General features: G+C 26.0%; 1 protein-coding gene across 1 annotated transcript; it reads right to left on the bottom strand.

The window, feature by feature from the left end:
- Positions 1 to 23,510: 23,510 nt before the first annotated feature.
- Positions 23,511 to 25,084, bottom strand: LOC109806221 (homeobox-leucine zipper protein HAT4). Its single transcript, XM_020368597.3, has 3 exons — positions 24,597 to 25,084; positions 24,255 to 24,334; positions 23,511 to 24,023 (listed from the first exon to the last, which is right to left on the bottom strand). The coding sequence occupies exons 1-3, from the start codon at positions 24,909 to 24,911 to the stop codon at positions 23,729 to 23,731; spliced, it is 690 nt and encodes a 229-aa protein (XP_020224186.1). The 5' UTR covers positions 24,912 to 25,084; the 3' UTR covers positions 23,511 to 23,728.
- Between the last annotated feature and the right edge of the window lie 2,000 nt (positions 25,085 to 27,084).

Raw genomic sequence — 27,084 nt, 5'->3', positions numbered from 1 at the left:
TTCCAATAAGAAAATCCAAAGGGGTATGTGAGAGACACCAGGAAATTTTGATTTTAGAATCTTGAGGGTTTTCTTTTTATCTATAATATCGAAGGGTATGGTTTTGTGAGAGCTTGGGAGAAGGAGGTCAATCACTGGCCAAACTTTCTCAATGCGAGAATCTTGAAGGGTTACATGAGAGACATCACAAAATTTTGATTTTCAAAAGCTTGAGGGTTTTTTTTTTTTTTTTTTTTTTCCACTAATCTGAAAGGGATTTGTACATGAGGGGGAAAGCCAAAAGTGGGGAAAACAAAAAAAAAATTATAATTTCAAAGATAATAATTAAAAAATATATATTAATAGTAGGAACTTTAATTTTAACCGGTGGTACGTACTTCCTAATACTTAAACAGGGGTTATTAAAACACTATGTGTTGCTTGTGTTCTTGAGGGTTAACACAATCCTCACTAAAAAACCCAATTAAATTCATTTTCTTTAATATTAGCATTAATATATATGTCATTTTGTTAGTATCATATTATCATTTAACTAATGTTATTATTCTTAATATTGACGTATCAGGAGTTATAAAGGAAGAGATAATCGATTTTTTTAATAAGCAAATGTTAATTGTTAGTTGCAATGTTAATGGGAGATTCAAACACATTCCTTCCTTATCATTCTATCCTTCTGTCTCTCTCTCTTCCCCCCTTCCCCGTAAATCACCAAATCAACCTTATAACTAACTCTTGAGAGATAATTAATTATTAAAATAGTAGGGGATGGGATAATTTTAATTAATTAACCTTAAAATTTTTGGTAAAGTTAGTTTACTTAATAACTTATTGTGTATCTTGAATTTCAATGATTCAATTGTTAAATTAAAAGTTATTAATGCATAAATTAAATTTATAATTTTTTTAAAAAAATAAAAATTATTTAATGTTTTGTTTTATTAAGTCAAATTGACGAATAATCATAAAAACATTTTATATGTTAATTTAAATCTACACAAAGTGTGTGCATATGTATATTAGTGTATATATATCAATAAATAAATAGATAGATATTAAGAAGGGATCTAGTTGCTCAAAAAATAAGTTTTAGTAGACTTACTTCATTTAATAACTCATATTTTATATTAAATTTTAATGATTAAATTATTAAATTAAAAATTCTTAATATCTAGATTAAGTCTACATATTTTTTAAAATTCTAAAAACTAATTGATATTTTATTTTATTAATTCAAATTGAGGAATAATTATAAAAATATTTTATACAATTAATGATTTAAATATATATAACGAAATATCATATAATTTTTAAATTATATATATATATATCTTTTTTGATCCCACCGTTAAAAAAAATTTCAGAACAACAAGAATCACTCCTAATGTTTTGACCTGTTATGAAAGTTATCCAATTCACCTTTAATTATATGGATTTAATCAATTAATTGGGGATTCCCCACTGTCAACAAACTGGGGTCGACTCGACTATTCCATCAATAGCTTATTAAAAAATAGAGTCTGAAATTATAGTTAAGAAGAAAAGAAACCTCTATTTAATCAACAACGCCATTGGTTCGCATCAGACATCAGTATGGCTGTCTTCCATTTAGATTACGAATTAATTGGATGACAACTACAGTACACCTTGCACATTAGTTCCTTTCATTTCATTATATTTCAATACTGATTATGTTCATTTTAATGTCAGCAACTTTATATATATAAGCAAGGACTTACTCTAGTAATAATCATATTTAGATTTACTCTACTTAATAATTCAAATTTTATATCAAATTTTAATAATTCAACCGTTGAATTAAATGTTTTTAATGCATAGATTAAGTATGTTAATTTTAAAAAAATAAAAATTATTTGATATTCTATTTCATTAATTCAGATTAACGTATAAAGTATTTTTATGATTATCCATCAATTTGAATTAATGAAATGAAGTATTAAATAGTTTTTAATTTTTTTTCAAACTTTGCAAACTTAATTCATGCATTATGAATTTTTAATTTAATAGTTGCATAATTAAAATTTGATGTAAATTTTAAATTATTTAATGGAATAAATCTATGTAAACTTACTTCTGAAGTAAATAAATCTCTCCTATATATTTATTTATTTATTTGATTTATCCTAACATAATGTTTTACTTTTATAAAGTTAAAAAATGTTTTTAATCCCTATAATTTTACTTACTTTACCTGTTGAAACTTTTAGTTTAAAACCCACACACACAATTTAAGCAATATTTTATATATTTATTTATTGATTTGACTTATCCTAACATGATGTTTTACTTTTATAAAATTATATTTTTAGTCCTATTATTTTACTTACTTTATCTTTTAACACTTATAGTTTAAAATAGATATTTTTAGCTCCTATTTTATCTTTATTAAACCTTTTTAGTCCCTATAGTTTAATATACATATTTTTAGTCTCTATACTTAACTTTAACTTTGTTAATCCTTTTTAGTCCATGTCGTTGATTTTTTGTAATGTCTTTTCTTTTATATTGACATATAGTGAAAGTCTTCAATTTTATAAAGATAATCAAGAATGATATCTCAACAATGGATATTGTAAGTGAGGTAAAAGCAAGTTACAAAATGTCAAAATACTTAATCTAGGATAAATCTAGCAACACAAATTTGATATCAAAATCACAAATTTGAAATATTTTTGTCACATCAACGCAAAAAAATAACGTTATAAGAGATTAAAAGAATTAAAAAATTACAAATATAAAAAAATTATTTTAAACTATAAATACTAAAAAGAATTAAATATATATATATAAAGACTAAAAAAATCTATTTTAAATTATAAATACTAAAAAATAAAATAAGTAAAATTTTATAAACTAAAAATATTTTAGCCTTTTCTTACCTACACTAACATGTTTGTTCTAACTGCTAACAAAAAAATGTATTACTACTTATTTTATATAGAGTCAATAAATAAAAAAATTATTACTACATCAAATTTTCTTTATATCAATAAAACTTAAATTTGCATATTAGCATCAAATTAGCAACACAATACTCGCATTATTAAAAAAAAAAAAAAGTGACGCAATGTTGGTTCCAAAGGTTGTTTGGTGAGGGGTCATTTTAAAACTGTAGTTGGTGTTTATCTTTGATTGCTGGACAGTGTGTAGATTAGGCATAGGTTTAAATATGATGCAATTATTGTTGTATGCATGCATTTATACAAGGATTAGGGATTAGGCATGCTATACTAAAATGCTGACCACAATGATTGTGTAATGTAACAAGTCCAAAAGCAATCCACTTCAACATCCATAAACAATCACTTTCCACCACACCAAGATGAAGTTCTTCTTTAATCGTTTTGGGTCTGGTTAATTAACCAATGGTCCCAAACATATAATTGCCAAATGTTCCTTTACTTAATCGTTTATGGATGTATATGAAGTTCAATGTTAAAAGATTAAGGTTTTGTTTGAAAAGAGAGCGCACTCTAATTTTATGAGCTGAGTGTTGACTCGCTTTATGGTGATTGGTACGCATTCACAAAGTAAGTAAAATTAAAATTTCTCTTAATTGTTTCGATGGTTTTCCTCGTTTTACAAACTAAGCTATCACTTTCATAAGAATGCCTCCCCCATTAATTGAAGCAACATCCTCCTCTTACCTATCATATATGATTAAGTGGAGGCTTTCTTTCTTTCTTTCTTTTTTAGTTTAATAAGGTGTTCACTATTTTTTTATAATTTAAAATCGTTAATTAATCTTTTGTGTAATCAAAATTAGTAAAAAAAATTATTAATTAAAATTTATTAGATATTTAAAGATTAGCTTAAATATATTTTTTAATTTCTTAAATACGAGATAAATTTAATTTTAGTCATATATATATATAAGAAGGAATCTGTTTATCTTAGAAGTAAATCTACCTAGATTTACTCTATTTAATAACTCATATTCTACATCAAATTTTAATGATCAAACTATTGAATTAAAAATTCTTAATGTATAGATCAACTCTGCAAATTTTTAAAAAAATTTGAAAATCATTTTATACTTTATTTCATTAATTTAAATTGGTGGATAATCATAAAAGCATTTATACATTATGTGCTTTATGTATATTGCATGTTATTTAATTTATGTTGATATGATATTTTTGGTGTTTTTAGAACTCTAAGGACTAAGGAATTCTTAAAAGTTTAGTTGTTTGAAATTATTCTGTATTGAGGTCAAAGTTAACAAAGGTATATAAGTCTTTTTTAAGAACTTAAATTTCATAAGTTCATTTCTCAGAATTTTAGAAAGAAGTTTTTAGAGAGATGGACTTTAGAGTCAAAAAAGACTTTCTTCTCTTCTAACTTCATAAAAGTTTTTCGATCCTTCCCAGGAGCAGAATTGTAATAGCTAAGTTGATATTTGAAGTTAAGGAATTGAGAATTAGTAGGAGAAGTCATCATACGAGAGTTCGGGGTTCTCGAGTTTTCCTTCTTCATTTCCTTGATTCGAGTAATTAAAGTAAGAGAAGTTTGTAGATTAATCATTTTATGTTGTATGTATTGTTTTTGCTAAGTTGATCTTGCCATTTGGTGGCTTTGATGTTGATTTGAGAAGTGTAAACTTTGAGGTTTTAGGTTTTAGGTTGTATATGATGATTTGAATGAAGGATTCATGATCTTGGATCATGTTGTTGTCACATGTTGTATTTTTGATGAAATTTGAGTTGTATAAATTGTACGGATGTCATATTGGTAGTTGCATGTTGAAATTGTGATGAACAAGGGTGGATTTTGAAGTGAGAAGTTGGATCTTTTTGGGTGAAAGCCCTACTCTCACCTGACGTGTGTTCTTGAGTTGGAGATTAGTTGATTAGGATCAAATTCTCCCTCTACAACAGAAATGTCACCCAACAAGGAAATGGTTTTGCAATTGTGGTAGGCTAGCGTTCTCACCAAGAAGACCCAAAAGGGGGGGTTTCACTCACCCATTAGCTATGGTTGCCTAGGGAAAAAGCCCATAGTAAGTTTTGATTGCTTAACAAGTTCTTAACCACCCGGCTACAAGCTCTAAAGGAGTTTGGCCCAATGAGCCAAAAGTTCGCCCAACAAGGAAAGTCATAAAGGGTTTTCTTCGTTGAGCAAGAGTAATGTCACTTAGTGAGGAGCTCTAGAGAGCTTAGCTCGTCCATCGAGAATACCTTCGCCCAACAAGTACCCTTTCTTTCTTAAATTCTTATGTTTTATGTTTTAATTCTAGGATGAAGATGAAAGTTGATCTATTATGATTAATGAATCATGTTGTAGAAAGTTAAAAATTGAAGTATGTTGGATGTTTTAAGATGAATTGGATACTATTCCAAATTTTGTATAATTTGTGTTAAGTAAGTTGAGAGGTTGCGTTAAGTTGAACTGTGTTGTTATGTGTATGATGCATTTTGCTGAGTTGTGTTATGAACTTAGGACTAGAGGAGAGAATGTTATTTTTTTTAAGATGAAATATCCCATTATGTGAATAAATGTTGTGGTGTTCTAAGAATCCAATGCTGAAAAACCCTTCTTGAGATAGCTGACTCTTCAAGTGGAGTCTCCTCCAAGTCCTTAATTGATACCCTATAGAGCAAGGTCGAGCCATACTGGTCTAGAATTGATCAATTGATAAGGTATGAAGTCAGTGGGTATAATCCTTAACTAATTATTGGAAGTGTGCATGATATCGAGAAACTAGTTAGTGGGTTAATTCCACTAGTGACTTGGTTAATGCATGTCAATATTGTGATGGACCTACACTTAAGCTATACTATATTTAACAATGGTACTGAACTTTCCTAATTTAAGCGGTAAAATTCGATAAATCATATTGTGATGAAAATACTATCCAAAAGTTGTGTTGTATTGACTTAGGTAAAAGGTCGTGTTGTGTTGATTAGATAGAATGAAATCACTTAAACTATTCATCTATGTTGTAAGAGATCTCTTAGTTGTATTGCATAATGATGCATACAAATGTTATGTTATGAAGATCTTGTGATGTGTATATGTTATACTATTAAGCTGCATACTGAGATGTGAAATGTTTGATTATTTTGTTTTGTTTTGTTAAGATATAGTTGTAGTTGCATAACTGAGATGAAGTTGTTTATATAGTTAGTTATTAGCTTCTAACTATATGATGTGTTCTTTACATACAAGCTTACTCTTACTTTTTCATGTTGTTGGACTATAATAATTATATTATTATGAGAATAGATAATGATTAGGTCGAATGGCAAGCATGATGTTATGTCATGCAAGAGATGACTTATTTTTTGTGGAAGTTGTTATGATACAACTAAATGTTGTTTGACGGACAACATAGAACCTTCATGTTTTGTAATTATAATATTTGTGTATGTGTGTTTACATGATTGTGTTGTAATCTCACTGAGATCTTTATGTTTTAAGTTGTTTACTCTTATATATATATATTATTACATAAATATCTAGGTACTACTTAGGTGATAATCTTAGGTTAGTTGATGTTTATGTTTTCATTGATGAGTTGTAGTAAGTGTAGTGATATTTCCAGTTGTTACAAAAATTATAATTTTTATTTAAAATTTTGTTTTATAAAGTTATTGATGTTTGCAATTATCAAAATAGCCTTTGGTACAAAATAGATAAATATGTAAATTGACTTAATATCATCTTAACCATTCAATTTAAAATTATATATTGGATGGTTAAAAATGATTGGTATAAGGTACTTCTCTATGTATCACCTAACATGATGTTTCATGTTAGAATTTTCACATTTTTTATTTACAAATTATTTTATAAAGTAAGATTTTAAACTTTAAAAAATCAAACTAAACCAAAAGAAAATAAATAAAGACCATTATCCAATAAATAGATCAAATTTATCTGTTAAATTTGAGGAACAACCCAAGTTTGATCTACATAAAACTTGGTCAACCACTATTATTTTTACCCTTATTCATGGGACTTAACACTGCCAATTTCACACTGCACTAATTGGGATCTTTTTCTTTGGATTAGATCATTTAAAATTTTGGTACCTTCATAAAGAAATATTGATTAATTTTTCATTTTTTATTTTTTTACCATGGTATTAGTTGGAGTATCTATCAATTTTGTCAAAAAATTAGTCTCATCAAGACTTTGACTGTACTAAAATTATTCTAAAAAAAATTAATTAAACCCAAAACTCAAACTCAAAAGATCTTAAGATTTAGATCAACTGTAACATCAATTGTAACAAATGAACTTTGGTAGATTGATTAAAATTTAGTTAAACAGAAATCAATTATATTCCAAAACATTTTGTTAGCAGCCCAATAGCACAAGACAGCCCTAATGGATCGCAACCTAGAATAACAACCCGCAAGCCCAACAGCATTATTAATAAAGTTGATATTTCATTTCCCTTTTTGCTATCGTTTTCCCTTTCTCTATTATTTTACTATTCATAAATCATAAGTTTCACCCAAACACATTTTCTAGCTTTCACACGCACGAAATATTAATGTTTGAAGAATGTTTAATAAAAATAAACCAAATATTCAGCTACATAAAAAAATCTATACATTCTGCATTTCTTTTTCTTTTTTTTTTGAAACTCACTACTACAACAAACACCATTTAGTAATTAAATTATAGGCATTAGGATAACTTCTCTCTATACAACCTTTATTTATTTATTAATAAATACATAAATATAATACAAACATTTTAAGTCTATCCTAACAATACGATAATATATTACAGGTTAAAATAATCGGTCGATCCTTATAATTTTATTAAACTTTTAATTATATTTTTATAATTTAAAATATTATAAAAATATTTTTATAGTTTAAAAATCTTGTAATTAAATTTTTCACTCATTAATATTGTTAAAATTTTGTTAGTATATGCTAACTAAATGTTGTAACATAACAATTACTTTTTAATATGGTAGTTAATCACATTTCTATTTTCATTTGTTCTAAATACTTTTAATTAAGTCTTTAATTTTGATATGCTAGTTATACTAAAATTTTATATTTCTCTCACGTTTATATTTAAATTATATTTTTTCAATGCATTGGAGTTTACCTTAATTATGGAAGATGATATGATCATTGCGTTAGTACTTTAAGTTAGACAATTAGAGACTATAATTTATGTCTCCAAATAAGAGGTTCAGATAGTAGGATAGAACCGGAACATCTTTCTCTAGTGGCCTCATAAGTTGGTATAAAGGTTATATCTATAATTTAATTAATCATATTTAATTTAAATTTGATATATTTTATTAGAATGTATCAAAAAAAATTAATTTGTTCTTTGTTAAATATAGGATATTATTGGATCACCCAAGCATAAGGGGATGATTGTGGTGTCCCCTTCTAAAAATCTTCCTTTGATATAAAGTATATGGAAAATAGTTGCATATATGGATGATGGATGACCCAAATAGATCTCTTGGGTCCCTAAAGTGTTTGACAAGTCTAATAGAGTACCTTTGTACATAATTCAAAACAACAGTCAGAGATTACTAACAAGCACACAATGTTGAACATATTTGTTCTTTTAACTTTGGTTGGTGTAAGTATTTGAATTCTTTTTAATTTTATTTTGTTGGTTGTTTCTAACTTTATAGATTTCTCCATATATTGTGTGTGATAAGGGGATTATGACATATAGATTTCTAAAATCTAAATCCATATAAAGGAATGGGAACAAGGTCATAGACTTTCAGATTTACATCCAGAATTGAATATATGAGTCAAATAAACAAGTTTATTTATTTCTTTATTATTTAAAATCTCATAATTATTTGATGATTATTTTTATAATTATTTACAAATCTCATAATTATTCTAATAATTATTTTTGTAGCTAATATATTTAAAATTTAACTATCTCATAATTAGACAATAATCACTCATTTTGTAGTTAACATATTTAACTAACAAATGAAACACATATTATATCGATGTTTAAAAAATGAGTTTTATCATGTATTTTTTGTATTTGATCAATAATAGTGTTACTTAATGTTAGATGGTTATTAGAGGGAGTCAAGATAGAAAAATATGTTTTTCGATAAGGGAAAAAATGTAGAAAAAAAATTTATTAAGTCAATCTATACATAAAACACCCAAATTTTGTAGTTAACATATTTAACTATCAAAGTAAAAATTTTATCGAACTTTAAAAGATTAGCTTTATCATGTATTTTTTTATTTGATTATTATAGTTAGATGGTTATTGGAAGGAGCTAATCAAGATGGAGAAATATGTTTTTTAATGAGAGAAAAAACTTAGAAGGATTTTTTTTTTATATTAAACCAATCAATTCATAAAATATCTAAATAAAAAAATTTAAATTAAAGAATCACTAAACTTCATCAAAGAAATTGAGAAGAACAAAAAATATCTTAAATTCATTGACCAAATCAAATAAAAAAAAAAAAAAAGAATATATTTTTTTACACTATATGTAGTAATGAAGCTAAAAATAAACACTAAAATCATCAAACACAAACCTATCTCTATGATTGTGTACTGTATAGAGAATAAAATACATGAAGAAAATATGAACATAAGATAAACATGAAGATGAAAATAAAAATAAAATGAATAAAAACATTAAGAATAAATAAAATTGAGAGAATAATAAATAAGAAGAAAAATAAGAAAGGAAAAAAATTGTGTCTAGAAGAAATTTCTTCAAGAAGTTTTTTTATGTGAGAAAGTGAGAAAAAAAAAGAAATATATATAGATTAGAGAACAATGACCTACTTTTTACTTCTAGAATAATGACAACTTTAAAGAAAACAAAAGGTAAAAATATTGTTTTGTTCTTTCAAATTTAAAACTTATGATTTAATATAATAAAATTATTATTTTAATCTCTCTCAATTTGTCTCTACAAGTTATAATATTAGTGACTAAAACAATAATTTTTTAAAATTAAAAAGATAAATTTTAAATTTAAGTAACCAAATAATAATTTTTGATATTTTAGAGACTAAACACAAAATTTAAATTTGGAAACTAAAAATATATATCCCAAATTTAAAACATTAAAAACATAATTAAACAATTTAAACCAAGTATAAACATCCCTATGAATCAATGAATTATATCATGTTCATATAAGAAAATCCCTTTCCATTTTAAAATTTACTTACGGTCCATATTTGAATTTACCTTGATAGCCCATGAATCTAAAAAGTGAAGAAATTTCCTTCAGCTTGATCTACCTTACATGTGAGAAACTCAATGTTGATTTAAGAACGATATCAAGCAGTTCAACAGTAAGTGAAATGAATGTTGTTTTGAACTCTAAATTTGAACAGAGGAATAGAGAAGTCACATGCAAGTGCTATGAAATGTTTTTGGAAGAATTGAGTTATGTGGATTGAGGAATTGCAGTTTGTCCATATTTTACCTTGCGAACCTTATGCAGCATGAAAACATTTTTCCATGTGTCCATGTCACGTTAAAACATATGCCTTCAATTATGGCAAGTGATAGAAAGTCCAATAACTCAAATTCTAATATTCGTGAAGATGAGACTGTGAATCACTACCATCAAATCATCATGGAGTCTAATTTATTGACCTTGGTTATTTGCTATTCATAAAATAATTTAAAATTTTCCTAACTTGTGAAATTATTTCTTATTTCAAATCTTCATATTCAATATCTTTAATTTTAGATTTAGATGATAGTATTCGTTTAACAGGGGAGAGAGATTGTGATCAAATTTAACTGTTGCAAACATAGATGGCTGAAGATTTCAACAATATAAAATAAAATTAGACTTCAATTAAATTGGAATTATTTTAGTTAAATTAACAAAATTTAAGAACTAAAACATGTAAGTAAGGATCACAAGTAAATTAGTACTCGTGGTTAATATCTAAACTTGTTTTGATTTTGATGAGGAATACCCGATTTAATTGAATACTAGTATATATATGAGTATGGGTAATATTTGATTTATTAAATCAAGTATAAGGACAGGGATGAATATATACTTACCTATCCCATACTTGTACTTGTACCCAAATCTATTTTAAATTTCTAGAAATTTAATTTATTTTTTTAAAATTTATTTGACATATATGTTACTTTTACTTTATTTTAAATTTATGTTATATGAAACTTAATTAATGTAATTTTGTAATTACTACTCTATGATGAAATTTCTTTTTTTTTTTAATATTTAATTAATTTCTAGGTGTATATGAGATAGATATGAGTATATCCGATACTCGATGGACACAGAGATTGGGACACAAATTTCATACTTGTCGAGTATAGGGACATGGATGAATATATGATACAGGCCCAAAGACAAGATGGGGATAATGAAACTCGTACCTCCTTTGCTCCGTTGTCATCCCTTCATGTAGGTGTACTTACACTCTTACACATTGTTAGAATTCATGGTTCATAGAAGAGAAAAGAAAAGAAAAATAAAATAAAATAAGTTGAAAATATAAAGTATTGAGAATGAAAAAGTTAACTACAAAAGGATTACTTCAAGCCCAAAAAAGACACACACTAAAAGGGGGTTGAATAATGTGTATCAAAAACACACACATTTGTGCAATGAAGATAAAATAACATATCAGATGAAACATTGGAGAAGAGTTAGATGAAGCACCAAATATTTTTATACTGGTTTGTTTCAACCACTAAGACTACATCTAGTTCTCAATCAAACCAAATTGAGTTCCATTAACTTTCACAAAGTTACAAGTATTCTTTTACTAAACCACTTCTGACTCAAACCTAAATACTCTTTGACTTGCCTCTTCAAGTAACTACCTAAGTATTCTTTGAACAACAAGCCTCTCCAGGCTTAGCAACAAGTATTCTTTCATCCAAGCCTTTCTAGGCTCAACACTAAATATTCTTTCAAACAAGCCTCTCCAGGCTCAAGACTAACAAAGGTAATTGATGATTATAGATATGTTTCGTCTCTTCTAGACATGATGTAATAAACAAAGAAAGCACAATTAATCTACAAAGAAATATGTACAAGATTTACAATAAACGATTCTTTGTAGTTTTTCTACTCTCTATATTTTTGTATGTTACTCTATACAAATTTCTCAATGTGTATCATTGTTATCGCTTTTGTTTTATAACGTCATGCACTTGTTTGTTGTTTGAAAGCTTAATCTTTTTATAGTAGTTTCAGAGAAGATGACTATTGCGGCAATTTTGAGTTGAACTCACAATTTGCTTCACGAGTTGTTTCATTTGTGTTCTTTGTTGATCATAGAGATTACCGTTGATGCATTTAATGCGAGCATTAAATTTCTTTTAGCAAAACATGTATCTCTTATCTGATCTAACAAGCTACTTATCATCATTTTCTTCTAAAATGAGCATTGTAAAAGTTATGTCAACATAAAGTAGTTGAAGTCAGCATAGAGTAGTCTTTTGCAAAGCCTTTTCCATGATATTTGGGATTTTGCTTTTTGTTTCTGACAGATATTTTGTCTTCTCCTTCTTTAATAGATTTTGATAGTTCTAAAGCTTCTTTCTTGTTCAATCTATTAAGGAATAAAACATTTAATGAAAATTAATGTTAGTCTCATTTGAAATTATATGTTTAATGCACAAAGACAGGTTGTATGTTTCATTTGATTTTCTTCATATTATAGATGATATATATTTTCTACATTTCACTTGATATAATATATCTTTGTATATATTTAACTTTGCTTAAAAAGGAAATCTTTTAGTTGTTATTATTAAAATTTGAGAAATTCAAGATTGTCTTTTAACTTAACAAACTCTCTATTAATTAATACTCCTATACAATTACATCTCTAATAGCCCCCCACAATTTGGTATGTGTTCACACAACATGTCTAGCTTGAGATCAACAATACAAGTAATTAAAAAAATGAGTACAATGAAAGATGCCGAAAATACATCAACTAAAAGATATACAAAAACTAAAAATGGTCAAAGGCCAACAAGCACAAGCTTAACCATTAAGCAAAAGCCATATACAATGCTTAACCACCTAACAAAAGCAAAAGACTTTAACCACCTAACAAGATAAACAACAATGATAAATGCTTAATCACCATAAGGTAGAAACAACAAATCTTAACTATCAAGAGTAGAAGTTAAAACAATGTTTCATTAATACACAACATATTAATGCTTAACATTGGTAGAAGCTCACTATAATGCTTAACCACCATGCACATAAGCTTACATTAAGAAAAGAAATGAAAAACATAAAAAATAAAAAATATCTTCATAGAAAGTAACCTCAAAAACCTTGTGAATAACACAATAGTCTAAAAGATACTACATCAAATACCTTGATTGCAATATGCAAGCACCAAACATTTCCAACAAGAGACCCTTTAAACATAAGAATGCATCAAAGGCATGTAAAATCGAAGTTGAAGATCAAAAGATTGGCCAAGAACTGAGATCAAACAGTCTTGAAATATCAATAATTTTACGACATTGCTCGAAGTGAAAAAATATCTTCAAAAAACCACATGCAACTACCAGGGGCCATCATTAACAAAGTCAACATTCCTGATATGATGGAAACAAAATATTGATCCACCTTATTCCCTTTTTTGTAACCATTAAATGTCACTACAAGAAAAATTGTTATTATCTATGGAATATTACTTACGAAATTTTTTCCATAGATAATGTTTAGTTATCTACGGAATATTACGTACGAAATTTTTTCTGTAGATTATTTTTAGTTATCTACAAAATATTACCTACGAAATTTTTTCCATAGATAATGTTTAGTTATCTACGGAATATTACCTATGAAATTTTTTCCATAGATAATGTTTAGTTATCTACGGAATATTACCTACGAAATTAGTTATCTACGAAATATTACTTACGGAATTAGTTATCTACGAAATATTACCTATGGAATAAGTTATCTACGGAATATTACCTACGAAATTTTTTCCGTAGATAATGTTTAGTTATCTACGAAATATTACCTATGGAATTAGTTATCTACGAAATATTACCTATGAAATTAGTTATCTATGAAATATTATCTATGGAATTAGTTATCTACAAAATATTACCTACGAAATTTTTTCTGTAGATAATATTTGGTAAAAAATAAATATTATTAAAAATTGTCATTTTAAATTTTTTATTTTTATAAATTAATGATGATAAAAAATAACATACTAATATTTGGTTTTAAATTTGATATGAAAATATTATGATATAATTAGATAAGATTTTAAAAGAGAAGGGTTATAATAATACCGGTGTAACTTTTACTAAGTATTACACTGCTCAATAACTTTATATCAAATGTGAATTTTATAAATTCAACCGTTAGATTGAAAGTTGTTTACTTTTAGTTCATATATACGAAATTTTATATTAATTCAAGATAATTTGATAATTCATTCTTGTAAAACAAAATTGACGTAATATATATATTTTAAAATATATTAAAATATGACCACTTTGATTACCTTCAAGTTGTTGTTCAATTTTAACAAAATTTGATATAAACATATAAAGTGATATGAACTTTTAATCTAACGGTTGGATTTACGAAATTCACATTTAATATAAAGTTATTGAGCGGTGTAATACTTAGTAAAAGTTACACCGATATTATTATAACCCTTATCATTTTAAAATATATAAATTATTATTTAAACTTTTAAATTTATAATAAATAATTTAAATTGTATCATAATATTAATTTTAAATAGAAATAAGTAGATTGTTAATTATACAAGTAAGTATATATATATATATATATATATATATATATATATATATAAAGATTAATTAAATATAATATAATTATTATTATTAGTAATATAATTATTATATATATTTTAAGGTGGGTGGTATCGCTTTGATACTTTGTTAGAATTCATGGTTCAGAGGGGAGAAGAGAAAAAAAAAACTGAAAATTTAACATATTGAAAATTAGAAAGTTAAGTACAAAAGGATTACATCAAGCTCTTTATAAAGGGAACAAAACTAATAACTCTACTAATTAATACTCCTATAGAATTATATCTCTAATACACATATCATCCGATCTTTGTACAAAAGATATTGATTTTTCTTGTCAAACTTTGCCAAATCCTATGTAGGAACTATTTATTTTGTACAATATCAATTCCAAAATTATATGTATTTTATTAATTCATAAACTGTTGTTGAGTATATGTTTAGGTTTACGTTATAAGTGGAAATTTATTTAACTATTAACTAAAAGATATCTAGATCTTCAGAGACTGGGCTACTAAAAAAATGATGGTTGTTTGATATGACTTTAACTTTGAAAGTCAGCCATCTATGCAAGATATTTTCAATGACCTCAAGAATATTGTCATGTTGGAATCATAGTGATATGAACCTAGAGGGATGGATTCGTTTTACGGATCTATCTAGGTTTGAAAGCTCATAATTAAGAAATTAAAAGAAAAAAATATGGATTGAGGTAAGAAATAGAAGAACAACGCCACAATCCCTAAAGATTGATAAGTTGAGGAAGATTCGCCACTTTGAATTAGGAAATTCAAGGATAAGAATCAAAAGTAGTTCCTAAGAACCTAGAGAGAGAAAATTCTCTCAATTGGAAAAATATACAAATTCTGAATAATTCATTTTTCTCCCCAAACTTTTACAAATGGTTCCTAGTTATAAGCTTAGATGGGCAAGATGACATAAATTCCTACTAATTTCCCACTAACACTTAATATCTACTAGAATTGACTCCTCACCAGCCCACTAACTCATTAAATTCCACTAAGCCTAAAACACTAAATGCTGGTCTAGGTAACTTGGAAAGTCATCTAACTTATTTAATAAAATTAATAAAACAAAAATTACATTAAAAAAGTAAGATAATGAACTTATTTAATTATTCAGCTCCAAACTACTTAAATTTCAGTCCATTAATCCTTCTTCTTTATCATATGACTTTGGGCTTGTTAGTCTTCAATTTTACCCTGCTGGATTCACATCATACCCTCCTTCTTTAAGAAAATTTGTCCCAAATCTTAAGACTTTATTTATTTCCTAATTTATTTAATTCACTAACTACTACAGAAACGCAAATGCTTCCTCCTAGGTCGAAGACATCTCGCTTGTATCCATCTTTAGCTTCACTTGTTGGTAAGTTATTAATCATCCATGAAAAAAATAAAACCTCTTTGAACTCATAACCACGAACATACTCAATGAATAGGAATTGAATCCCGTTCAAGTGGTAACTTTGGAAAACAGTAACTTCAAACAACAAATCAACTCCAATTTTCAAGTGCAGGGTCTCTTGAATTTTATTCTGAAACATGAGATGAATGTATAAAGGTGCATTAGGAATGGTGTTGACATGCTTCTTGAAACAAGAAAACTTGTTCTCCTGTTCCTGTAAATTTGACACATCAAAAGAAGAAAATGTAACGTTAGAGTTGTCATCTTCCTCTCTATGTTTCTCACCTTCTGCTCTCATCTTCTCTTCTCTTTCTTTTTCTATCTTTATTTTCAATTTCAGTTGATCCTCATGTACAACGTCGGATGATAGACATATCAACTTAATTCTTCGTCCACCATGCACAAAAGAAATAGAAGGTCGTTCAGGATTTATAATTTTATTATACAGCCATGGCCTCCCTAATAACATATGACATGTCTCCATGGGGGAAATATCACAAATAACTTCAACTTCATATTTTCCAATAGAGAATTTAATCATTGCTTGTCCATTTGTAGTGGGCAGAGAGTCATCAACCAAACATCTTGTATAGTAAATTTCCATTTCCATTCCAAACCCAGAGCCGAAGCTCTGATACCAAATGATATGAACCCAGAGGGATGGATTCATTTTACGGATCTATTTAGGTTGGAAAGCTCATAATTAAGAAATTAAAAGAAAAAAATATGGATTGAGGTAAGAAATGGAAGAACAACGCCACAATCCCTAAAGATTGATAAGTTGAGGAAGATTCGCCACTTTGAATTAGGAAATTCTAGGATAAGAATCAAAAGTAGTTCCTAAGAACCTAGAGAGAGAAAATCCTCTTAATTGGAAAAATATCCAAATTCTGAATAATTCATTTTTCTCCCCAAACTTTTACAAATGGTTCCTATTTATAAGCTTAGATGGGCAAGATGACATAAATTCCCACTAATTTCCCACTAACACTTAATATCCACTAGAATTGACTCCTCACCAACCCACTAACTCATTAAATTCCACTAAGCCTAAAACACTAAATGCTGGTCTAGGTAACTTGGAAAGTCATTTGACTTATTTAATAAAATGAAAATTACATTAAAAAAAATAAGATAATGGACTTATTTAATTATTCAGTCCCAAACTACTTAAATTCTAGCCCATTAATCTTTCTTCTTTATCATATGACTTTGGGCTTGTTAGTCTTCAATTTTACCCTGCTGGATTCACATCACATAGTATCAATGTTGACCATCACCAAATAGCCATAAGAAATAACTTCCCTGTTACAATATTTATAAATCAAAAGTTTTCCATATCTTGTGCCAATCTCATAAATTCCAACCAAGCTGACCACCATCTCGATTTTAATCTTCAATTCATGCACTAACAACTACTAATTACTTATGCACTTTTAGAGCCATTCTCATCATGTACATATTAGAATCGACATTTTCATGTTATCCAACAATATTGAGCAAAAGAGTAATAAAATGATGATTCATAAGCCGTCATCCAAGATCTGTAACACTATGTTTTCTTAATTATGTATATTGATGATATATATAATTAATGGTGATGATTTATGTTGTTTTCTTGTCTTTGTGCTATGTGAGGTAGGAGTTAGAGTTGAGATAACTCTAGCCTTAAGTTATATAAGATATATTAAAAAGATTATTAGGTTACATGGGTGTCTTCTAGTATAATGTCTAGTATGGATCCTCATTTGACATCAAGAGTTTGGCTAGTTTGTATCAAGCTTAGGAACTAAGTTTAGACATAGTTCAACTTATCATTCTCAAACAGATGGATAATCTGAAAGGACTATTCAATCTTTGGAAGACTTGTTGAGGGCATGCATGTTAGTGCAAATAGGTAATTGGGTCAATTTTTGCCATTAGTTGAGTTTACCTACAATAAGAGTCTTCCTTCTCGTATTGAAATAGGCCCTTATGAAGCTTTGTATGGGAGAAAGTTCATAACACCTTTATATTGGTATGAAAGTGGTGAATTTCTAATCTTGGGACTAAAAATGATTCAATATACAATAGAAAAAGTTAAAATGGTAAGAGGGAAGATTAAGATAGCACAAGACTAACAAAAAAACTATTATAATAAAAAGAGGAAATCCTTTAAATTTCAAGAAAGAGATCACATATTCTTGAAAGTTACACCCATAACTAGGGTTGACAAAGCTTTAAAATCTTGAAAACTTTTTCTAAAATTTATTAGTCCATGTTAGATCCTTAAAAGATTTGGCCTTGTGGCTCATCAAATCGCTATACCTCTAATTCTTTCAAATATACACAATGTGTTTCTTGTATCTCAACTTAGACAATATACTCCCGATCTTTCTCATCTAATTAAACCTGGCCAAGTACAATTATGAGATAACCTTAATTTTGATGTAATACCTATAATGATTATTGATCACAAGATTAAACAACTTCGGGGAGAGACATTTCACTTGTGAAAGTAGTTTGGAGTAAATTAATTGACGGAGATGCAACATGTGAACTAGGAGACAAAATGAAGGAGTTATATAGCTAACTCTTCTAGAGGTTAGTAAATTTTGGAGACAAAATTTCATAATTGTAATCCCCTCTAATTTATACATGTATAATATTTATTTATTTTTTGAATTTAATTTGTGATAAAATTTAGTATTTAAAATTTAAAATTCTTAGAAACTTCATTTAAATCAATTTATTTTTTAAATATTAACTAAAATTGTAATAAATTCTGAAATAATTTTAAAAGCACAAAATATAGTTAATTTGCATAAAGAGAAAAACAGAAAAGGTAAAAATAATTTAAATATATGAGAATATTAAAATTATTATTGAAATATAAAATTATGTTTAGAATATGATTCTATATTTATAAAAAAAAATTAGAATATTTGAGACTCTTTAAATATTTATTTAAGTACTTAAGGGTAACTTATAAAGTACTAATAAAAATGTCAAATGAACTCTAAAAGATTATTAAAAAATTTATAATGGTACAAAACTAAAAATAAAAATAAAAATAAAAATAAAAATAATAATAATTATTATTATTATCGTCGTTATTGTCATAAATTTTTACTTTCTTGAATAATCATTTAAGTATAATTATTATGGAGGATATTTTAAAAAATAATCTAGTATAATATATTGAAAAAATTTGGGTTTTACAAAAATAGAGCAAACTCAATTTAATTGGATATTTAAAACTTATCTTAAATGGATTTATAAGCAAATGCACCAGAACGGAATGAGTAGAAGCTATATATGTATGTGGATTTTGCGAATAGGCTTCAAATTATTTTTCATCGTGTCTCACTAGTGAATTTTATGATTGAAACATCATTTTTGTGTCTCACTATTGAATTTTGTAACTGAATTTCAAATCGATTTTCATCGTCTCTCTTGTATGAGTTTCATGAGTAATAGGTTTCAAATCATGACCACTACTTGAAAAATGAGTTTCAATTTAATACTTAGGGTTCATAATTTTTAAACAAACGAGATTGTTTTCTATTAGTTTTCTTTTAATTGATTTTATGTTTTTTATAATTTAATAAAAAGAATGTCTTGATGGTGGAATACTTTTAAGTTACTCACCTCATTTTTATTGTGGCAGGGATAACAAACAAAAGAAAAGTAATTAATTAAAGTTATTGAGCATTCCACAAAAAAATGTCACTACTTGTGACTATTAACATCACTGCTACAAATATAACACTTTTTTTTTGTTGCAATTTATTGAGATTGTTAAAGAAAAAATTATCGGTAATTACCTACTTTTTTTTAGTTAAACTTGATATAAGCATGTTATAAATAGATGTATTTAATAACTCTTATATTAAAATAAATGATTTAGATTAAAAGATATTATTATATATTATCATCATTGTAATTTTCTCTATTATTGTTGGTCTCGTCGTCGTTATTAGAACCATTACCACTACTACCTCCACTGCATCTCTACTACATTATCACTGTTATTATCATTACCTCCACCGTGCTGTTACCATCTCTCTATATATAAACAAAATGTACTCCAACAATGAAATAATATTAAATAAAAATTAAACAAAAATATTATATATGTTGATATATTCAATAACAAAATTATAAATTAGAAAACATATTTACATCTAACCATACTTAAATAATATTAATAAAAAAATTAAATCCTTCAGTATTTGCAGCGACACTTAATTAATAAAAAAAATATATAAAGTGATTCTCTCAATTCTTGCAACGACACTTAAATAAAAAAAAAAAATTTAAGTCTTCCATGAGATAGCAACATTAAAAAAAAAAAAAATTATCTACCCGTGGAAATAGTGATACTATAAGAAAAAAATGTCAGCTCAACTCCATTTTTAATTTATGCTCAATCGATTATTTGAAATAGTTTGTAAATATATAATTTGAAAATAATCTCATTTAAGTAATAAATTTTCTTAATAGATTCCTATGTTCAAATTTTTTTTTAATAAATTTACTCATTTAAATTAAAAAAATAATAATATTTAATTTTATAAAAAAAATATATATTATAATCTTATATTTTAGAATTATAATTATATTAATAATAAGATAAAAAAATGCAAAAAATAATAAATATCAACAAAAACTAACTTAATTAATTTATAATATCAAAATTATTACATTTATAAAATATTGATAAATAATATCAAATTAATATTAATTATCATAATTTAAAATTAATATATATATATATATAATATTAGTTAATAATATAAATATATAATCAATAAATTAATATTTAAAAATAAAAAAGTTAAAAAATATGTATTAGATAAATCAACCTAGAAACCAACTCGACTGATCACAAATTAACTCATGAGTTATAAGTGAATTAAGATAATTTTTCTGATAATTAAAATGAACCAATTTTATTTTATTTTTTTTCTTATCTATGATAATTCAAACCTATGATAAATTGAATTCACTCACCAAACTTTAACATCTCTTGATCCATTCTCGACCAATGTCACTGTCAATGTATTAGAACTGCCGGATTAGATTCATATTTATCCAAAAATAAATAAACAACTTTTAAAATTAATTACAAATATTTTGCACAATGTACATTGAAATGTATGTCTTACAATCAAGGAATAAAAAAAGTCTGTTTAGTTATTTTTTCTTCTTCTTGTAATAATAATAAATAAATAAATAAATAAACGTGTGAAAAGTGACTTGTCACTGTCATTGATTAATTTTATAAGTCATGAATTCACATGATAATAGCGAAAATAGAATCAACATACATACATTAATGGTTCATCACTTTTGAACTTTGTTCAAATATTAGATTAAATTGGTATAAGTTTATTTATAGGAAGAAAATTTGGTATAACTTATACTTTGCTAATTAACAGCTGAAAATAATTTTTTGGTCAATTATAAAATAGTATGATACGTATAACTTTAATATTTACATTGGAAAATAAAATATATTTGAATAATGTGACAATATATGTGTGATACTATTATAAAAAAAAAAGTTACACTAAATATATATATATATAATTTAATTTAACCTAAATCATTATTATTATTATTCAAAAAAGAGTTTGAATTTTCTTATTAATATAGTTATAAATATTATATAATCAGTATACTCCCTAATTCACTAATAGACTTATTACTAAAAGAAAATCAGAAATATCCATTATTTTTTTTGTCCCGTTCAACGTGATTCAAGCAATGGATTAGTGTGGGTGTACAATCTAATTCCATTTTGTGTAACTCGGAGAAACAGGCTTTCAGTTTTTCTATTATATATATTATTATTGCTACCTTATAATATTTTATTAAAATAAATAAATACATTTAATGTCTTAGAAATATAAAAAAAAATTATTTATTAATTTTTTTTATATAATAAATAACATGATATTGTGGGAAAATTTAAAATTATCATTTCTATTATATTATTATTCTGCATGACGTATTGTATTATAATGTCATAATGGATTAGAAATATTAGCACTTGCTAGGAAGATGGATTGTGTCTTTACTCGTTTGATTTGTCAAATACACTTTCATGTTCCCCAAATGGATTGTGATTTGTGAACACATGTGTGTTGGTCCATTGACTAATCAAAGCACACGAAGAAAGAGACAGACAAAGACCAAAACTGTTACTTCTCAAGACAATTGACCAATTCGATATAATATTTAATTAAAGATATAGGTTATTAGCATCATTGAGAGATTATAATTAATCATTAATGATAATCTATCTAACATTCTAATTTCTTCTTCTTCTTTTCAATTATCATTTCGGTTTGTTAAACACGTTTTCTAAACGCACAAGATTTTTTTATTACGGTTTAATTGGTTGAATAATTTTAATAATTATAATGACCATGAAGAGGAGTGTGTCTTAAGTTACATTACATTAGTGGCATTATAAATTAATCAACCAGACAATGGAGAGAAAATTTCCTTACCACAAATAATATTAAGAAAAATATATCTAAAACGTGTTTTCATATAGACCAGACCAGTGCCTTGTTCCTTATCAATATGTTTTTCCTCTTTCTTCGGATAGTTTTTCTTTTCTTTTCAAAAAAAATATATATATATAATTAAGATTTCAACGTCAATACCCATCTTTCACGTCATGGCAAACTAATATAAAACAAAATCTTAATTTCATATAGTTACCATCCGTTCTAACATTACTTAGTGCAAAATATAATTAAATTTGGATTGCTTAATCAAGATTGTGAATTTAAATTGTACATATAGATACAACAATTAAAATTTGATATATTAATTCTATTAAAAATAACTAATTAAGTTTATTAAAAAAATCATGGTTGACAAAATTTATATATATATATATATATGAGTAATTCATTAAAATATTTTAAATATCATTTTTAGAGCAGTTATCGTTACAGTCAACCAGTATATAATATTCTATCATTAAATAACAATATAAAATCTTTTAGACTATTAATATATTCTATTCAGATTCATAAAACAATTACACTCTTCCCCAATAATATTTGGTAACAGTGTGTTCTGAAAAAATAATTATTTTTTTAAAGTTCTTTAAAAAAATTAAAGAAAAATATTTTTTTTTCAAGATAAATTAAAATAAACAAATAAATAAGGCATCTAGCTAGTATCCAATTTTAGTAGTAAGATTTGTCACATTCTAATTTCAATCATTCAAACACGTATATGTATATTTGTCCGTAGACACTACTAGGTTTAGCAAAAAAAATGTTACAAATTAAGCACAAAAGAAAAAAAGCAAATAATGGTGGGGTTAATATCGATTAATTTGTATTTGAATGAACAAAATGAGCCACCCAGTTAACAATCTCCTATCTAGCTACCCTATATTGCACGCAGTCCTACACAGCTATACATATTATTCGATGTGGGGACTGAGAATGTGTACTGTTTATTTTATTTTTTATTTTTTTTTCTGTTCTGACATTCCACTATCCAATTCATCAAATTATGAGTTCATTATACCCTCTAACCCAACCTTGGTTTGCAATTTATGTTTGCTGTTTCTGATCACCTTGGAAATGGTTGCTTTGTTCTCTTCACTGGGCTTCAATAATTCCCCACAAGATGAACAAATGCTCAAGGTTTTAGCCTTGGAGAGTTGAATGTACATTGGGGTTGCTCCAATGTTTTGTGCACGAAGCTCTTGCAATTCCCTCTTCAGCCTTAGGTTCTCATTGGTTAGTTTCTCATAACATTTTTTCAGGAACTCGCGATCCACTTCTGTTTGTTTCAACTTGGTCCTGAAAGGTCAACATAACAGTTAGTTTATTAGCATAGTCAAGTCAACAGAAAAATATTAATAAAAAAGGTCCGTTTTTTCATGGTAAATTGAGATAAGAAACGAACCGAAAAATAATGAAAATTAAATGTTATGATGAGATAAAACTAAAACCAAAACTGAACTCCTCAGAAATTGAAACTCGTGAAAGGATAAGATTAAACCAACCATATGATACTATCACACACCATACCTTGCTCTTCTGTTCTGAAACCAAACTTCAACCTGTCTATGCTTTAAATTCAATTGCTCAGCAAGTGCCTGTTTCTGTGCCTGCATGTGAAACCAAAACCAACACATAAATGATTTTCCTTTAATGAAACACTTCCTGGCTACAATCCAAACCCTTAAATTTCTAATAAAAAATAAACATAAATACTGATTATGATATAGTGATAGTAATCAGATATGTATTGTATCATAATCTAGTGCCAAATTCAGCATGTAGTTTAATTAGCTTCCATGAAATTGAAAACTAACCAAAAATAGATATGAAGATTTGAAAATGAAAGGAGAGTTGAGAAAGAATTAATACGGGGTTAAGAGTGGTGTGAAGCTTGAAGATGTCCTCGAGCGTGGCTGATTGCTCTTTTGTGAGCTTCAATTTCTTTCTATTGTTGCTATCATCAGGACTAATTTCATTTGGGTGTTTCAAACAAAACCCTTTTGCCTTATCATGATGATCATCACGTTGTTGTTGATCCACCATGTGAATGGCTTCTTCCCCTTTAGGAGAAAGGTGAAAGGTAAGGTTCAAACATGGCACTCTCTGGTTCTCCTTCTTTGGGACATGCCCTCTCATTCCAAGTCCAAGGCTTAGATTTGTGATGCATGTCTCATCATCTTCCATGGTGGCAGAGAAACACAAACAGAGAGAAAAAGGTGGAAGTGGTCAAAGATTGGGAGAGTTGGGGGTTGTGAAAGAGAGTGAATTATTAACATTTTTATTATTGGGGTTTGGTCTTGGTATTCAATTTTTCATTCGGTTATTATTGGTTTTTGAGAATAAAAAAAGAATTGAAAATGGTGCATGTAGAGTAGTAGTATACTATGGAGGACTTGTGCATTAAAAGCAATAATAAAATGGGGCAAAAGAAGTAAAAGCATGCGTTAGAATTCTGACTCCTTTGAGGAAACCAAAACTTCCTTAATGGCAATAAAATGTAAATGTTTGACTTTTTCATTTTTCTATTTCGAAGCCTGTTTGAGTCAGTCACCAGACCACATCGTATCTTTCCCAACACTTTCCTATGATAGTTCCCTGTCTAGTCAGATCGCTTCCTTAACCCAATTTTCAATCCTGGATTTTGCACTATTATTATTTTATATTTTATAACTCATAATCATCTTCTAATTATTGTTTATTAAAGGAAAAGTTTTCTTTATAAAAAGATGTTTTTTGAAAAACTATTTTTTTGTTATTTTATATTTTCCATTTTAGTATTGTAAAATGTACGAAGACTTGATAAAAAGAAATAATGATGACAAAAATACATCGGACTTTATACTACTTTCATAAAACTTGTCACAAAACTTAAACCAAAAGAAATTAATAAATAATAATAAAGAATTAAAACAAAAGAGATAAAAATAAATAAAACTTACAACATTACTATTTAAATTTAAAAAAGTATTAGACCAATAAAGACATTATTTAAGAAAGAAAAAATATTTACTCCTATATATTAAACATAAAAAAAAAATTAAGTAAAAGTTTTTTTAAAACAAAAAAATTAACAAAAATACTTTTAAGAATTATTTTATTTTTTATTTAAATTAATTTTTTATTATATTTATTTATAAAATAATTTTAATATTTTAAAATAAATTATCTATATTTAAAAATAATATTGTGTTATAATATAAAATATTATAAATTTAAAATATAATTATGTATTTAATATAATCATATTAAATTATTAATCATATTAATTTTTTTTAAATAATATTATCATATAAACACTATATTTTTTTTATATTTATCATTAATTTTATATTGTAACCTAAAAATTTAAATATAAAAAATCTATAATTTATATTAGCTGTTTACTTTTCTTTATAATGAAAACAATTTTTAAAGAAAATTAATAAATATAATATAATTTTTATAATTAATAATTATGATTGCGTGCATCCACATGTATTTATATATAAAATAACTCAAATAAAACACTTTGTTAATATTTTAAATTAAAAAAATTTAAATAAAATTATTAAATATAAATATTATTTTTTTTGTAATATTTGTTTATTTTCAATATATAATAATAATAATTTTAATTTTAGCCTCCCTCGAGATGGCTGGTTTCTTTCCCGTTAAAACTTATCATAAATATAATTTTTAAAAATATTATTATGAAAATTAATAAATTTATAATATGTGATCATTATAACTTATAATCAAAATAATTATGTAAAAAAATATTTTATATTTATGTCTATAATTTTTTTCTCATATAATTTTTTTTTGAAGTATGATAACATAATTAATTTACTCGATTATTTTTTTTTAATTTACTCAATTTATTATCCCAATGTTATACTGATGGCAACGAACATAAAACTATAATTCAACAAAATAGTCCCGTTTTCAATGATAAAATTCCACATTTGATGCAATAGAGTATGAGGGGGCATTTTAGTCAAATAAATTGACATTAACTTCGATTTATTGTAGTGGCAACTGACTAGTTGACATAAACTGGAGCGATTAATAATTTAATATGATTGTATATAGTTGAGCACTGTTTCAGAATTAATGTGACTTAAGACTTTAGTCTCACCTGTTTTCTTTTTCCTAATAGTGATGATATTTTTATTATTTAATATCTTTTATATTTTTTAAAAATAATCTCACAATTATGTTTTATTTTTAAAACAAATATTTTATTAAAATAATTATTTTTAATAATAATTTATGTAACTAATAGTTATCTAAAAAAATATTTATTTAGTTAAAAGATAAATAATATAAGATAAAAGAAGTGATTATTTTTTGTTAAATTGTAATTAAGGTTGGACCA

The sequence above is a fragment of the Cajanus cajan genome, chromosome 1 (genome assembly GCF_000230855.2).
Source record: "Cajanus cajan strain Asha chromosome 1, NIPB_CcT2T_4, whole genome shotgun sequence".
In the NCBI taxonomy this organism is placed as follows: Eukaryota; Viridiplantae; Streptophyta; class Magnoliopsida; order Fabales; family Fabaceae; genus Cajanus; species Cajanus cajan.
The sequence above is the reverse complement of the archived record's forward strand: the minus strand, read 5'-3'. Positions and strand labels throughout refer to the sequence as shown.

Excerpts from the sequence above, each read along its gene's own strand:
- LOC109806221 (XM_020368597.3), bottom strand. The coding sequence starts at position 24,911 with ATGGAAGATGATGAGACATGCATCACAAATCTAAGCCTTGGACTTGGA. Across the intron at positions 24,335-24,596 it reads TTCACACCACTCTTAACCCC|GCACAGAAACAGGCACTTGC; the intron begins GTATTAATTCTT and ends TTTCACATGCAG. Across the intron at positions 24,024-24,254 it reads TTTCAGAACAGAAGAGCAAG|GACCAAGTTGAAACAAACAG; the intron begins GTATGGTGTGTG and ends TTGACCTTTCAG.